General features: G+C 35.5%; 1 protein-coding gene across 2 annotated transcripts in view; it reads right to left on the minus strand.

Annotated features, from left to right (window-relative positions):
• LOC136848836 (uncharacterized) overlaps positions 1 to 17,553 on the minus strand; it is a 74,964-nt gene that overhangs the window by 18,576 nt on the left and 38,835 nt on the right. The window contains exons 22-38 of one of the 2 annotated variants that reach the window (XM_067121579.1): positions 16,739 to 16,792; positions 15,335 to 15,508; positions 14,879 to 15,040; positions 14,004 to 14,051; positions 12,591 to 12,764; positions 11,137 to 11,193; positions 10,625 to 10,768; positions 9,974 to 10,009; positions 8,761 to 8,868; positions 8,208 to 8,420; positions 6,563 to 6,718; positions 6,255 to 6,290; positions 5,433 to 5,588; positions 4,518 to 4,568; positions 2,549 to 2,698; positions 1,473 to 1,517; positions 753 to 923 (exon numbers count right to left, since the gene is read on the minus strand). In XM_067121579.1, coding sequence (XP_066977680.1) covers positions 753 to 923; positions 1,473 to 1,517; positions 2,549 to 2,698; positions 4,518 to 4,568; positions 5,433 to 5,588; positions 6,255 to 6,290; positions 6,563 to 6,718; positions 8,208 to 8,420; positions 8,761 to 8,868; positions 9,974 to 10,009; positions 10,625 to 10,768; positions 11,137 to 11,193; positions 12,591 to 12,764; positions 14,004 to 14,051; positions 14,879 to 15,040; positions 15,335 to 15,508; positions 16,739 to 16,792 — 1,935 coding nt within the window. Of the gene's footprint in view, positions 1 to 752; positions 924 to 1,472; positions 1,518 to 2,548; positions 2,699 to 4,517; positions 4,569 to 5,432; positions 5,589 to 6,254; positions 6,291 to 6,562; positions 6,719 to 8,207; positions 8,424 to 8,760; positions 8,869 to 9,973; positions 10,010 to 10,624; positions 10,769 to 11,136; positions 11,194 to 12,590; positions 12,765 to 14,003; positions 14,052 to 14,878; positions 15,041 to 15,334; positions 15,509 to 16,738; positions 16,793 to 17,553 lie in introns of both variants that reach the window. The other variant, XM_067121578.1, reaches the window with a different exon arrangement.

A 17,553-nucleotide genomic window follows, 5' to 3' on the forward strand; every position in this document is an offset into this window, starting at 1 on the left:
ATTATCTGAATGCTTTCCAATAATTTCCTGCAAATTATTAGTAGGGCTGTACATCTAGATTTCTATCCTTGAGGTATGTTGATGTTTTCTGATGGCAGTCCTTTACAACAATCAATTACAACTGTTTTCAATATATACCACAGGTGAGCAGTTAGATAGGTCCCTCACTACTGCGACCTTTACCTGCCATCTGGGACGAAGGGGAGAGTGATGTCGGCGGATTTTCTGCACATACTGCATATTGTGAGCTTATTGTATATGTATTACAGCGATGTAATGTGTGTAATCCACACATTACATCGCTGGAACGTACAGAAAAAGTAAGTTGTGTTTTTTCTCCATCCTGCCTTCAGAACTGCATTTTTGTAACTTATAATATTTAATAGAATTTAAAATTCAGTTAATACTCACATAATTATCAATGAAAGCCTATTTTTCTTTTGAAATGAAAGACCTCTATGCAAAGCAACTTCATGAAATGCCATTACATATCTTACTTCATAAGAGATGTTCTTATTGTATCTCACTTAACCCAAGGACCTCGGATACAGTTTACGAATAAGAAGGCACTGACTTGAAAAACGGTACAAAAATAAATAAACAGAAATTGCATGAAAAATAAGAGTCATCAACAAACATGCAATTCAATGAAAAACAAAAGAACTCTCCGGAAATGGGTAAGGATAAGGAAAGCTTCGACGGCCAAGAAAAATGAACTGAAGAGTTTAAGAAAATGAGAATTCAGTCCTTACTCAAGCAGTAGCCAGATGATACAGTGCGTCCGAACGGGTCAACGAGGGTGACACACCAGGGCCTCTCGGTGCCAGGCGTCCAGATGCAAGTATAGTGCCACTTGCCATTGTGCAAGAAAGGGAAAATGCACTCTTCACCGTCGTCTGTCATTTGACTCACCACATCGAACTCTGCCAAGACACAGGTAAGAACTTTTAAATACTTTTAGTTGACATTTGTTATAAATATATATATACATGTGTGTGTGTAGATATAGATATATATATATATATATATATATATATATATATATATATATATATATATATATATATATATATATATATATATATATATATATATATATATATATATATATATATATATATATATATATATATATATATATATATATTATATATATTTGTAGTAGCCACAATGATGCCTTAACTTCTCAATTTATTCACTTTTTTTTTGGATAAGCTTGCCACTATGAAGCCTAGGATCAAAATAGAGACACAAGTAAAGAAACTTTGACGACCGTGGCAGGACACAAACCTGCATCCAATAAATAAGAATGCGGTTAACGTTAGGCACTTGATGGCAAAAATTACTACAGTTTCTAGAACTGTTACTATTCCATGATATATGTCGGTAAGATTTTCCATTCTGATTAAGAAGGCCAATTCTGACAAAGATTTCAGGCAAGGAGCAATTTCCGTTCGTGAGCAGAAACGTACCGTGATGTCCAGGCTTCACCTTCAGCTTAGCCGGTTCCCCTGACCCTGAATAAACAGAAGATTGGTAATTAATATAGTTATTAATTACTTCAGTTACTATTATAAATGCTAGGAACAGTAGTGGTAGTAGTACAGTATTCAGTATTTGTAGTAGTAATAGTACTAAAAGAAATAGGTAGTGGTTACAAGAAATAGTAGTGATCTGTTGTCTTTCAAAATAGACTGCCTTTTTGGAAAAGGAGAGAAGGCAAGAAATTCAAAACTATGGTAAATAATAGACAAAAATATAGCAACAGTCAAATATATAAACGTGCATACATAAACAACAATATCAGTCAAATCAGTAACAGTAATGCAATATTCAAGTTACTGTATATTCCAGTCTCTCTTGAGGACTTGTGAGTAGCGAAATCCCCATTGTTGCCAAGAAGAGTGTCCCATCTCAGAGTTTTACACAATAACCAAGAAGAGTTTTATGAAATACGTGTACATTCCTATATTACTGTTCTAAGCTCTTTATTTGGATACATGTCTACAAATTTTGTGGTTATAATGACACTCGCACCACGGTTTGATACTCGGATGAGGTAGGAGCAAGGTGGGCTTTTTATGTTAAAACCCACCTCTAAAACAATGGCTAAAATTTTCGTGAAAAGAAATGTACACGTGCACACAATAGCAACATATATGCAAAGTAATAAGCATTACTGAATGACTTTTATTTATTACCCAAATCCATCTTAGATGCCTGTGTTTATATAACCGAAAAAAGACATGTTTCAAATCCAATTAGAAAATTTTATAACCTGAATGAGTACATAGAGTAAATACGGAAATAAATATATCAGACAGGAATGGAACGTCCCTAAACAATTGTTCATAACTGCGCTTGCTCTTTACTCAAAGAAATCAAGTACAGAAAGTGCTTGACCATAGAAAAATCCCTTTTCTGGGCTCGACCTGTGTCACCCAGTGAAATGGTTCCATTTAGCACATTTCTATGTCAAAATCCCTTTTTCCTCTAAATAATTTTATGAACTCCTCCGTTCCTTCCCATTCTCTTTCTTTCCTCTCACCTGAACAGCAGCCCACTCTGGTAGGATGCCGGAAGGAATCCACTTCATAAGCACACCAAGACACGATGGAATCTTTCTGAGTACAGTTGGTGTACGTTTTCCCTTTGTACACGAAGGGGAAGACGCAAGGGTTCTTCACCAGTCCTCTGCCTGCAAAAAGGTGAAGGCGAACTAGAAATTGTAATTTGGGGGAAATGACTGAAAATTGTTCATGTTAAATGAAGGGTAAAATTTTGTGAAGAGTTAAAATATGAAGATAAAATGTATTTAAGCTGAATACACACGAAGGCTGGCACACAAACACACACACACATGTATATATATATATATATATATATATATATATATATATATATATATATATATATATATATATATATATATATATATATATATATATATATATATATATATATATATATATATATATATATATATATATATATATATATATATATATATATATATATATATAAATGGATGTATGTATGTATGTGTGCATGTGTGTATGTTCCACATACATTCTGAAACACATTGAGTGATTTCAGGGAAAGAACACTGTAGGGGTAAGACATCACTAGCACCAAAGGCTGGGTGTGAGAAGGGGGTGAAATGCAAAAATTACAAAAAATGATGGACATTAGTGTCTAATCCATAGTTTTTGAGGTCGCTGAGATGAATAGTGACACTCCTGATGCCCTTCAAGTCCAAGTTCAGCCCTGACAGGGAGGAGGGTGGGAAGGGGGTGATGTGTAAAAATAACCAAAATGACATATATTAGTGTCTAATCCATAGTTTTCGAGGTCGCTGAGAATAGTGACACTCCCAATGCCCTTCAAGTCCAAGTTCAGCCCCAACAGGGAGGGGGTGAGAAGGGGTGGGAAGGGGGTGACGTGTAAAAATAATAAAAAATGAGATATTAGTGTCTCATCCATGGTTTTCGAGGTCGCTGAGATGAACAGTGAAACTTCCGATGTCCTTTAAGTTCACGTTCAGCCCCAATAGGAAGGGGGGAGGGTAAGAAGGGGTGAAAAGTAAAATGTCAAAAATGACAGATATTAAAGTCTAATCCATGGTTTTCGAGATCACTAGGAAGAATAGACACTCCCAATGCTCTTCAAGTCCAAGTTCAGCCCTGATAGGAACTGGGGGGTGAGAAGCGGTGAAATATAAAATGTCAAAAATGCTGGTCAATGTAACTGAAGCAACTATCTTAACAGGAATGAGAGAGAGAGAGAGAGAGAGAGAGAGAGAGAGAGAGAGAGAGAGAGAGAGAGAGAGAGAGAGAGAGAGAGATTTATCGGTTGTCATTCAGAGATTTCCCAGGCAGCGCCAGGTTGGTCAGCTAGTATGTATGTATGTATGTGTGTGTATATATATATATATATATATATATATATATATATATATATATATATATATATATATATATATATATATATATATATATATATATATATATATATATATATATATATATATATATATATATGTATATATGTATATATGTATATATGTATATATATGTATATATATATATATATATATATATATATATATATATATATATATATATATATATATATATATATATATATATATATATATATATATATATATATATATATATATATATATATATATTATATGTATTTAAACCAGGAGAGCACGGGATGGTAAGATGCAAAGTATCAGAGAGAAATGGCTGATTTTACCTTTATTAAGACATCGTCAAGAGAACTCGTGTTACCTTAACCAGATCAAAACCAGTCAGAATTCACGCCCTTTGTTTCGCTGTTACCTGTGAAAAGGTTGAAGCAGTGAAGTCTGCTTCTTTTATTATCTCGGTTCCTGTTAATACGAAGTAGTCTTCTTTAAGGAGCCCTATTTCACAACCAGTAAATTAAGGTCTTAAAACTCTCTCTCTCTCTGATCCAGTTAATCAAACAACTTATTCCGAGTTACTTACCCTTATATACAGTTGGTGCTGGTTTTGACGGGATGGGGCCAACCAGGGAATCTGAAAATGGCAAATGGATTCGAAAATTATCGGATGGATAAAGATCTTGAGAGCAGTTTGGTTTCTGGCACACTGGGTAAATGTTTCTGGCAGATCTACATGATACATGATTGGATGAAATCTGGACTGAGTAGACCACGATATGTGGCTGCCATAGTGTAATGTATATATTATATTCCAAGCAATATTTTGAAAATTTGATATACACAGGGTGCAGCAGGTGAAGCCAAAAGGAACACGCTAAAATAGCATATCATTTGCAAATATCGTGTGACTTGGATACATACATACAATGTATATGTGTGTATATATATATATATATATATATATAATATATATATATATATATATATATATATATATATATATATATATATATATATATATATATATATATATATATATATATATATATATATATTCCTGTCGAATTCAGGTTCTATACTTACGATGGAAATCAATCTATGTCTACCATGACAGCATGTTCTAAGTTTGCATATAGAAGAAATGACAGTTGCTAATTTCAGATCAGTCTGAATGCCAGTTTGGATTAGCAGCCATGTTGAAAATGATGTTGTAAAGTATACATATCCGGTTTACTGGTTATTTATACTTTATGTATGCTTTAAGTATACAGAAATACAACTCTACTTACAAGTATACAAAAATATTTGACATTTGATCCAGACCCAGATTTCAGACACAGAGTATAACAGTATGTAGTTTATTTGTAGCACGTTCCTAAACTATAGGTCTTGTATCCATATCTACAAAGCTTAAATTCAGGCAGGGTGGGGACAGTATAATATAAAAAAAACAACAAGGCCTTTCATTTCAGAATATGAAGTGGTGGCCAAGACTTACCAAAACAATATCCACTGGCCAGGGGCCGATTCATTTCGTCAAGCTGAGTAGCACACCATGGGGAGGACCTTTCTGCCTTTGTACACCTGTGGTAAGTGACGTTCTTCCAAACGAAAGGGAATTGGCACAGATGGTTATCCACTGTTACAGGCGGAACTACAAAGAAGAAGAACCAGAGAATTTACTGGAGTGATGAACAAATCGTGAGTTAGATGATCTATATGTAATGCGTTGTCAGGTTATTTTTTTCCCGTATCAAAGCTAGTCTATGGGTAATAAACTACTTGTTTTGACAACACACTCACCACTGGTCCTTGCATGGGCACATTGGTGTGATAAGAACGATTCTTTTCATTAACAAAGAAACAAGGAAAATGAGTGATAAACCCAGTAACTCTACTTACGCCTTCCGTAAAGAAAAAATTAGCAAAAGAACTTTCGTGTTATTTTCAATTAGTTCCCTCCTTACTACAAAAGTAATCTTTTTCAAGTACCTATACAAGTTAATACTGAAATTTATAACATATCAAAGGCAAAATGTCACAGATTTTATTTCATCCACGTAATTTTCATGTTATTGTTACGGATTTTTACATTATTTTAAATGTTACTATTCAATCCCATAGACTTGGCCAAAGACCCTATTACAGGCAAAGCATTGGAGCAGGCCAAATCATCTTATAACTCTGATCCAACTTTCACCTACGTCATTTTATCATACCTCCATACAGATATCCCTTCTGTCCTATTCACACAGCAAACTTTGTATTTCCAGGGGAACAAAAAGAAACATGCATACAGCATGTATGAAAGAGTACTTACTCTTGGGTGAGGGCTCTCTAGGCATTTCTCCATATCCTAGAAAATAATATAAGGTCAATTATTTCGAACAGGATATCCTAGATTATAATTACAAGATCTAATTTCAATTATTTTTAGACTGATAATTATATAGATATTCCTCCATCCCATCTTTTTTTTTTTTTTTTTTTTAAATATTCCCCAAAATAAAAAAAATATATATATGTTCTGCATCAACCTATTTTTTCTTGGATGTTATATTTTTCTGAAAGGATCAGTAGCATTATTTTGTGCTTACAGTTTCGCAAAACATTAAAAAAGTAACCAACCACTACAATATCCAGTAACAATCGGCCGCAACCTTCTATTCACCCGAGTAGGACACCAGGGTGCTTCAGCGTCAACTGAAGTGCAATTGTCGTGTAACTGCCCGTTGTATCTGAAGGGGAATACACATAGCAGTCCCTCTATTGTCGTCAGCTCACCTGCCAACAAGAATCGTTCGGTCAGTAACCCATTTCTACAGTATGACGGAGAATGAGACCGCAACGAGTATTAACTAATCTAGTCAGACATCTGATAAACGAAAGGGTTTTCAGTGCAGAATTAGAAAGAGGATGAGGCAATACTTTGAAAAGAGTTGGTTATGCGATGGAAGAGTTTTTCAGGTCTTAGTTGATGGCGGGCTTTACCGAGACCTTTAAGGTCAAGTGCAGCACTCTCCAAGGAGGGATATCACCTATACTTGCCTCAGCTATTTTCTGAAGAAACACAGTAAGCAACTAAGAAAACTAGAACTGCAGGGAGACTAAAGTTAAATAACCTGGATTTTGCAGATACAGTGGTGTTGTTGATTTGTTGATGCCAGTAAATAAGAATCTAAAATAATGACCTGTACTGTTGTTATGGTGATATCACAAAGGTTGAATTGTATAAATATCTGGGGAAAAAGTACCAGCAATAATGATTCGCACACGTCGGTGTGAAGGTCAAATTCCAACCCTACCAGACTAAGACTTAGCTCAGTGGGACAGTGCCGAGATAAGTACAAAATTATCAGTCTATAAATCTAGTACAGCCACTTTTAGATTCATTCAAATATTCTTATTTTGGATAAACTTTGAAAAGAACCTTCAGCATCAAATGGCATCAGCACCTAATATATGCTTTACCTATGAGAAGCTGGATATCAGCAGAAACCTGGTAATTGTCTGGATTGGACGGAAATGGTACAAGAAAAGAACAAAAAGAGACACAACATGATTTCACTGAGGTCTTATGTATAGTTTAGGTGTCTGACATGATATAAACTTAGTTTCTCGAAATGCGAATAATTGTTCAAGAAATAAATACTGACGAAAGTCAAATGTGAAGGGTTGTTCAAGAAATAAATACTGACAAAAGTCAAACTTGAAGGGTTGTTCAAGAAATAAATACTGATGAAAGTCAAACGTGAAGGGCTGTCCAAGAAATAAATACTGATGAAAGTCAAATGCGAAGGGTTGTTTAAGAAATAAATGCTCATGAAAGTCAAACGTGAAGGGTTGTTCATGAAATAAATACTGATGAAAGTCAAATGCGGAGGGTTGTAATGTGAAGGGTTGTTCAAGAAATAAATACTGATGAAAGTCAAACGTGAAGGGTTGTTCACAAAATAAGTACGGATGAAAGTCAAACGTAAAGGGTTGTTAAAAAAATTATTACTGATAAAAGTAAAACGTGAAGGGTTGTTAAAATAAATACTGATGACAGTCAAATGTGAAGTGTTGTTAAACAAATATAAACTTAAGTCAGTCAAAAGTGACAGGTTGATAACAATACGTATATTGATGAGTTAATAGATTAACGTTGTTGTTAAGAATTCATCACGAGTAAATCTATAACAGTGAGTTTGTTGGGGAAGGTTTTGCCCATTCCTTCATGAACTGAGGGTATGTCTGCACACAAATGACGCTCTCCAATCACCAATCGTACCAGCTGAAGAGGTTATTGGTTTGGGTGTTGTTCCAGCAGCTCTGAGTGTTGTAGTGGACGTTCCAAGCATTGAAGTGGCAGTCGACGAAAGTGATGATCTGGTTTCTACAGCTGCTACTCCGGATGTTATTATTGATAGTGTGAAAGAGCTCTCTTGCAGTGCAATTCCTTCTGTTGGCTTAGTTATCACTACAAATTCTTCTTCTTCTTCTTCTTCTTTACATGGAATAAAAATGCTATTGATAGACTAAGCCTGCAACCATTTTTTTATATATATCTGACAGAACTATTTTTCTTTACTCAACACCAAGTCAAAATTCTTACAATAGTTCAAACTATTACAGAATGAATTTTCCACAAAAAAAAAAAAATTATACCAAGCGCTAAAACAGTAATGAAATTTAAATTTTTAAAACTCAGAGTCATAGCTGGGAAAAGTGGAATAATATTCAAGAATCGAAGATGGTTTATACAAACGGAGGCCATGATACTTGGTTTAAAACTTAGTTGGCAGAAGTCTGAGGGCGGGCCCACATGCAGAACATTTTGTTACCTGATGGAAGAGTCTGGAATGAATCTAGAGTAGAATTACTGACGCCCTCCTGAAGTCCCTCCGTCACGCTCACCACGACATTCCCACCTGTTACTTCATCTGTTGCTGCTGGAATTTGAGATGGGAAGTTTGGCATTGTTACTTGTATTTGAGGTTGTTAGAATTTGATTTGTTAATGCTCGGGTTATTACTGGTTTTGATGTCGTGGAATTTTAGAAGTTATGCCCTGAGTTGTAACGGGCTGGAAGGTTGTTAGAGTTTGTGAAGTATGGGCTGTCTATGTCCTAGGGTTGCTGGAATGTGACGTATAAGTTTTATTTGTTGCTGGTTGTTGGTATCTGCGATAACGTTGGGTCGTTGCTAGTTTTGGGGTTGTCTGAATATGAGGTGTTACGGCTTGGGTTGTTGACAGGTTGGCTCATAATGGCTTTTGGTTAGCTGCTGGATTACTGATAGGCAGTGTCATTGGACTCTCCGAGATGAATGGATATCGATTAGTTTGTTCTCTTGCCTATCCACGTTCAGAAGTTTTTCTACCATTTTGGGATCAATTCCTATTTAAATCGCCAGCAAGTTCATTAATTCATTGTCTAAGATAATATTTGTGGCTACAGGTTCATTTGTACTGTACCCTACACCTATTTCAGCAGTAGGATTGGGGAATAATTCAAGCAAATAAAGATCCTTCCCATAGGCACCAAGATGCGGCTCAGATATTCTTCAACCTTCCTGGCCCTATTCCCTACTTGTTAGCTATGTTCGTAACCAGTTCGTTTAGTTTAACTCTACCCATTGTACTGCTGGGATAATTATACAATGGAACTGCAGAGATAAAATTAAGCGCTGCACTGAGATATAAATCTTGTAAATTCCTCGGTTAACAGCAGGAGTGGCAGTGGTAAGAAGGTTAACAGATGTTATAAGAAAGATCTTGTCACAATAAACTGTAATCATATAACAAAAAGATGTGATTGAATATTACAAGTGTCTGATTGAACTCTTGGGCCAAAATGCATGACTAATAATTTCTCATTCAGTTTCATAGTAATGGCCAATAAACTGATTTATATTTTTACCCTTAACAAATCCTGAGAAAAGCTACTGAAAATTTATCACAACTGAGAAGCCGTAAATGTATTATGAAAGGATACTTCATACTTTAAAGGAGATCTTAAAATCTTAAACAAAAGAATATTTATGTCAGAAAATTTACCTGTGTCATTATCTCCGTGAACAATGGAGTCATCCTCTGAAAAAAGGAAGGCGACATTACTTTCATCACACAGAAACCATTTCTTATAGTTTTCAAACAGAAGAAATATATGAAAAGGCATTTTAGGCTCCAGTGTCAATTGATAAGAAATAAAATAACAAGCAAGTGGCACCATCTAGAATTATAGCTTTCAAGAACTATTACATATTACACAAGAAAATATACTAATTATCAATGGTAGGCAACTTCAAAAGTCCCTGTAAATATGCTGGCCTCTCATTTATTAAAATAAAATTTCTGTAGAATATAATTGCATATTCTACGTGCCTTTTCATAAAGAAGACTGAAGGTTTCTAACATTAAGATTAATCGATATGCAAAATGCATATGCACATATTTTAAGGTCACTTAGTTATTCTACCTTAACAACTGCTGAGTAGCCTACAACTTTAGGATCAGAGAAATTCTGACTGCATTTTCATCAAAACCACGAAAACAAAATTTTAAAAATCAGCGTTTATAGAAATCTGAAAATCACGAGCGTTAACAGATTACAAAGAAATTTAAAACATCAGATGTAAAAAATACTAAATCCTACCAAAGTTATCATCGAGAGAGAGAGAGAGAGGGAAATTTTGTCTTTCAACCTACGCCAGTCGGGTGGGCATGTCTTGGTTTTAGTGGGCTCCATGTTTTCATCTGTTTCGATAGCACAAAATGGTGCGGCGGGAGGAGCCGTTACACATCCAGTAACCAACTTTCCATCGTGCTTGAAGCGGATGCAAGGAGCATCATCTGTTTTAAGAATCACATTTTACTTCGTTCATTTTTATTTTTACAGCTGATCAAATACACTAGACGTACACGTCATTATGACAAAGCGATTTGCTTGGTAATAATAATGTGAAATGTTAATTCAATTTTTTAATAACATGGAGTTAATTCTGTAACTTAATCTACTTGTTTATCATCGTTGTCCTGTTGACTAACACGGCTATGAAGTCAAGTTTTAACTCATCTAGCTCTTATCCAATTTCCCCTTTCAAAAGAAGTTCTGAGAGCATGGAATTCAACTTGTAAAAATACATACATACAAATATATCACCAAAGAAGCATATACTCGGAAGCAATGCACCAGTCTATAACATCATCATGATACTCACCACCAGGTAAAATTGTCTCATTTTTCAGTTCCGTCCCAGGAGGCCAAACCACATCACCTAAAGACAAAAACAAAGCAATACTCTAATGAATTTGTGCAAAAGAGCGGAAAACGTAACAAGACATTGTTCGGCATCCTAATACCTGTAATATACCAGCCTTTTTAAATGTTGCTCTAAAAATTATCGTCACTGATTCCTGACGTTACTGAGGGAATGCTTAGTTCAGTGTTGCCAGATTTTCATTACTCCTCACCTAAGTTTATAATCTCAGGTTCATCTACAAATTCTGATGACAGTGCACAAGGGAATATTTAAGGGACCCAAACACTATCCAACTATATCTTCCCTCTCTGGCGTCAGGAACACGTTTGGTAACTAAAGCTTGAAACACATGCCACAACCCCTAACTGGTTGTTTGCAAGATATCTGGAAAAGTACCCTGAAAGAATTTACTGGTCATCACATACCACAGATTTATTGAATTCAGAATATATAGCAAAATATGTGAACACGCTCTCCTCTTCGTCATTTCTGTTGGTTGTTAGAGGGGATGGTAGTTTTTATTACGATGGACTCCAAAGTAGTTAGTTCCCCGTCTTCTTGCATAGAAGATAAGATTTTAAAATCTGCGTAACTGATGTTGGTTTTGAAGTGCAACGGAACTAACTACTTTAGAGTCCATCATAATTAAAACTACCATCCCCCTCATTAAACACCCAGACAGCCTCCACACACCTATTCACAGCATTACTAGTTTGTTTATATTTTGGTCTGCACTTCAACTTCTCCTTACCCTCTTTCTTCTTCAGATAGATAGATAGACAGATAGATACAAAACAAATGAGAGGCTGAATTCGTGCAGATTTCTGTAATTACATAATCGGAGACATTATGGTATATATAATTAAGTGTCTGGAATACTTAATGTCTGCTATGATCAACAGTATATAGTAATTAGACCATTAATCTCGACATGTATGATAAAATGAAGCGATGTCGATAACTTACAAAGACCGGCTTAGCTAATTATTTCTTCATCATGCAAGTGTAATACTAGTACTAGCTCTTTGAGGATTCATGACGTGTTGACTCATCCAAAATCCATCCCCGACTTTATGGTATGCTTGCAGGCCATAGTCCTTGTGATATAAGCATTAGGTTATCCTTTCCTCAAACTGCACTGTTCCAGCACTGCCTCTTTTCTGTTTTATCTTTGTAATTCTCTCTCTGTTTCCACTCACCCTGCCATTCCTAATTTTCCACCCTGCATGAAGAAATGCTACCTCTTAGTTAGATTGTATATCAAGTCCCATTGTGGTCTGTCCCTCTGTCCTATTTTCGCCTTTTTTCGGGTACAAGATAAAGAAAACCATTGCTTCGTCTACCCCACTGATCTCGTCGTAAAGTAAACCTGTTTGTTATAGCGTTTCAATCTAATTGTGAAGAAGACTTACGCCAATCCTTGGGACAGGTGCCAGTTTCGATAGGGAGCCCTTTGTCATCGGTACTGGTGGCACACCAGGACTCGTTCTTTTCCTCATTCTCAGCGCAGTATTTGACGATGACTCCGTTGTGGACGAATGGAACGCACCTTTTGCCTTCTGTTGTCTCCAGTGACACAACTCCCCCTGTTCAAATGGTCAAAAGATACTTGTGGGGGTTTTATGCTAAAATTTACTAAGAAAAAATACCACCCTCTCTCTCTCTCTCTCTCACACACACACAAACAAGAAAGCACGTAAAACCAAATAGAAAAAAAGAATTGCAATAACGAAAAATGGTATACATTCTCAACGATTCCAAAACTCTGATAAAAGTATGCCGTCTGGGAAGAAAATATCTAGAGAACTAAACTGTAATAAAGGAATGAGAAAAATAGTAGTAACATTCAACAAATGGGTACTTTGAAATTTCCAGCAAAAACAGAAATACTCACCTTCATAGTAAAAGAGAATCATGAGAAAAATATGCAATCTTGAAGCCCATATAGAGTAAGGTATATATAATGTAACCCTGAGCCCCACATATGTAAAATCAGGAAAATGCAATTTTGAACAATTAATAAGATAAATAAAAACAATGTAATACTAGACTCAATATAAAACGTGAAGAATACAATCATAAGCTCCATGCACAGTGTAAAATGCAGTTGAATTAAAGTCCTGAACTTCCAGGGAACAAAAAAAGATAACAAAATGCACCCTTGAACTTCATAATAAATGAAAAATATAATGAAAATGCAATGATAAATCCCATATTACATGAGAAATTCACCAGAAATACCATCCTTAATTCCACATATGTGAGAACCTCACAATAACTGAGAAATATAAGAACAAATGCAATCCTGAACGTCACAGTAAATTAGAAAGATGGTGAAATGTAAATCTAAACTTCACGTAAAATGAGAATTATAAAAAAATTTCAATCTTGAAACATAAAAGCGAGAAATATATTGAAAACACAATCCGGAGCTTCATATCAAATGAGAAAGTTATCAAAAATACAATCTTGAACTCCACACGAAGTCTAAGAATATAAAAATGTAGAATATAGTGAAAGTTTACCCTCTCATTTCCGATTCCATTTAAATGGTTAGTTACTTGGACTCCGAGACGCGAGGATGTTATATGAATCTACCCAGGAAGAAGAGATGGCCTCAAGGCTTGAGATTAGGTAACTTTTTTGCAAGTGTGTGTTGGTGCAAATGTGTGCTCAAGTGTGCGGGGGGGCATTCCCTCATACTTGTCCTAAAACCTGATAGAATAAAGGGTTGCGGGGAAGATTTACAAATGCCTAGTATAACAAGCAAATAAGTTTTACTAAAAGTAGGTGTGAGAGATAAATCACACGAACAAAGACCTTACCAGTGGTGTTGCTGCTCTCTGGAGGGGGGACGTCCATCTTCGTGGTATCTGTGGCAAAAGGCAATCATTTATTTGTTATTTTGGGGATGTCGAGCTCTGCGTATATCCTGACACTCATATATTTCGTCGGAGGAGTTATCGGTCTAGGATAAAAAAAAAAAAAGGCTGATCTGTTGTATATAGACCACGAATTTGCTTTTTTCTGGTCTTACTCTGAAGATTTTTTCATGTACAGGTTTAATCTGGTGTTTCTTCTTTCTATCAGATCTAAAGTTTACTAAAATTGCAGAATTAGACAAAGGGAAATTAATTACATACAATATCTATTGATCTAAGATTTTTAGCTGACTCTTATGACATTTCAGATTTTAAAAGGCGTGTCTTTATTTTCCTTTGATTCCACCTTCATTTTCTTGTTTCTGGATCTTGCGCATGAATAAGGTGTTCATCGCCTTACACTTTTCCATTCCCTCACAACTCAAGACAGAGCAATAAGCCTAATCTTTTTCTTCTTCACTCAAACCCGATCTAGATATTGTCTGATTTGTGCATCAGCCAGTAGATGTCGAAGGCCTCCATTTCAAAAAATAGTATAATGGTTCTAAATCATTTCAATTTATATATCACTTTTATAAGGCATACTCACTCCATAACTTCAGTAGTTCAGGTGTTTTGTCTAGATTCAAGCTGATTTTTTTTTTAGGGTTTATATAAGATCGAGTTTAATCTCATGCAAATTTAGCCTCAACCCGAAAAAGACAAACACTTAAAAAAAGGCGTCAAAACTGGAGAGTCCCTGCCAACTATGAATTCATGTAGGATACCAGAACACCATTTAAAAATAAACATAAGACTGAACTATTAGGCTAACTTACTCCAGTTAGGTGTGCAGAAATCCTTCTCAAGCAGAAGACCGAGATCATCAACTCGGACGGCACACCAGTCGCGGTCATCTTTCGGCTTAACGCAGCCTTCTTGCAGGATTCCCTCGTGTAGAAAGGGGAGGCAGATCTTCCCACTGGCGGATTTTATGACAGCTGCAGTGGGGAGGTTTGCAATGGAGAGAAATATGCATGAATGTCACAAATAATTTGTTCCTCTTAATTATAGTAAATGGCATTGTCGTGATCACTGATGGCTGATAAATGGTCTTGTGACAACTAGATAATCCCGTGGTAGGATTAAAAGGAAAAACAAAGCTGGTGTTTATCTTAACGATACCAATACAATTATATGATGGAGAGAATGGGAATGTTAATTCTATGAATGAAAAAAGGAAACAATGAGAAAAATATCCATAATAATATTGCCAGTCACAACTCAGCACTCACCCGGTCTCTCCTGGCAAACATCCTTTTGCAGAACCAATCCATCACGATTGATGGCTGTGGCACACCATGGTGGTCTGTCGTCACTCTCCACGCACTGACGATACATCTCGCCCTCGTGCATAAAGGGGAAAACGCACTGCTGCCCCGACTCCGTCAGTGTGATGTCCAAACCACCTGCGTTATGTTTTCAACACGTCTATGAATGAGGTCAATTGGTGAATGAATTATAAATACACAAATAAAAAGTTGTGTCGACTGCAGGAGCAATATGAGAAAGGGGAAGAGCAGCAATACCACTGTGGGTTCATGCGGTGCCTATCAAGCTAGCTAACCATGCCTCTCAAACCTGACCTACGCTTACCCTACCTGAACTAACAGTATCTGACCTGACATTATATCACCATGCCTAGTGAGGCTTCGTCTAATGGTCCTAAAAATGCATTCATCCCATAGTATTTTTTCTTACTGTAATCTACCAATGTTCCTTTTCTTGTCTTCATATACCTGACTTTTTTGCAGAGATCATATGGTTCCTGAGTTACAAGCCTCAATAAGAAATCGAGATCGAGTCCTTTTTTTTTTTTGCCCTGGAAAAAGTAACAACATTCAGTTTTCATAAATCATTTGTGTGATATACAGCACATTACAAGTTTATTGTACCACCACAGAAAAACTCTTCAGTGGAAACGCTTTATTGCTCAACCAGACAAAGCTGCTTTGACTTTTTCCATTGGGTAAAATACCCCATTCTTGACGAAAAATTAAAAGGGAAACAATGACAAGATTTTCTCCCACAGATATGGTCTGCTCGTTTCGATAATAATCTTAATAATGACAAAACTTTGACGAAAAATCTTAATTCATATTTGGACTGAATATAGAAAATGCCTCCGAAAACTGTGAGCCTTTTCTATACTGCTGTGGTTCTGAACTGCAAATTTCCAATTCTCGATCGCACTAAATATAGAAAATGTCACAGTTTGGGATTAGAACAGATTCAACCAATTTTCTCAATTCAGTATTACACTATATTTGTTTTGTAACAGAAATGAAGAAAATAACGGTCTAAAACTTTTAACTGAAAGTGGTGATAATTACAATATTCATGTGGGTAACTCACTCGAATAAGCTTTCCACAAATCCTTATTTCTGTTAAACTGTCCATAGAAAATATCTTCTATTGGACAGTTGTAGTTTCATGTACAAGACAGATGGATGGATTCTGATATTTCAAAGAGCTTGTTGTTTTCCATTTGAAGATTATTTTTTAACTTTTCTTTTATTTCCTTTCTAATTGACTTATCCCTTTTGTAGACTTACCAAAAGTATAATCCAGAAATTGAGAGGAGCAAATATTGCTAAAAAAAAAAAAGTAAATATTGCTAAAAAAAAAAAGATACTTACCTAAATAAGGTGACCAAAAATTTGGATCCGTAGACAGGAAATATCGCCAAAACTCTGAAACATACAATATAAGCTGCATATATGTGTGTGTGTGTGTGTGTGCTGTTGAAAAACAATAGATATTCTTCATTTTAGAAAATATCGTATGAAACTTGGTGCTGACTTTTTGTATGGTACCTACGAGGTAAATGGGCCAAAGCTAATCTCGAGCAGAAATGTTGACTATCTAGAAGAAAAACAGGAAGTTCGAGGTATTTTCTTGAGTTTCCCTTTACAGAATAAAGGAAGAAGGGTATATACACATACAGAGAGAGAGAGAGAGAGAGAGAGAGAGAGAGAGAGAGAGAGAGAGAGAGAGAGAGAGAGAGAGAGAGAGAGAGAGAATCCACTCGTTTTCCTATCTTTACGAATTGTGTTTTTACTTTTCATTTCTGTCGTGTGATATTAAGACAAAACACTAAAGAGGGAAAATGATGCTTATGATTTTTCAATAAAAGAACTCTTATCCAGAGCAGGAATATCATTTATACAAAATGCTTTGCAAATAAAATTATGACTGATATCTTAAATGTTATAGAAAGTTGATAAACAATGATAAGTGAGAATGTTTTAATCCTAAATACTAATTGTTTTCATATTTATGCATAAACCAACATGCTACATCAGCAATATTGATTTAACAAATTTTCATAGGCATTTTCTAGAAACTTTGGCTGTAAGTAAGTAAAAAAAAAAAAAGTAAATCAAACAGGCCGAACATACCATCAGTTGGACGCACGTGCAATTGTTAACATGTCAAAATTAGGTTTCATGCG

Source organism: Macrobrachium rosenbergii, chromosome 19 (genome assembly GCF_040412425.1).
Source record: "Macrobrachium rosenbergii isolate ZJJX-2024 chromosome 19, ASM4041242v1, whole genome shotgun sequence".
Lineage (NCBI taxonomy): Eukaryota > Metazoa > Arthropoda > Malacostraca > Decapoda > Palaemonidae > Macrobrachium > Macrobrachium rosenbergii.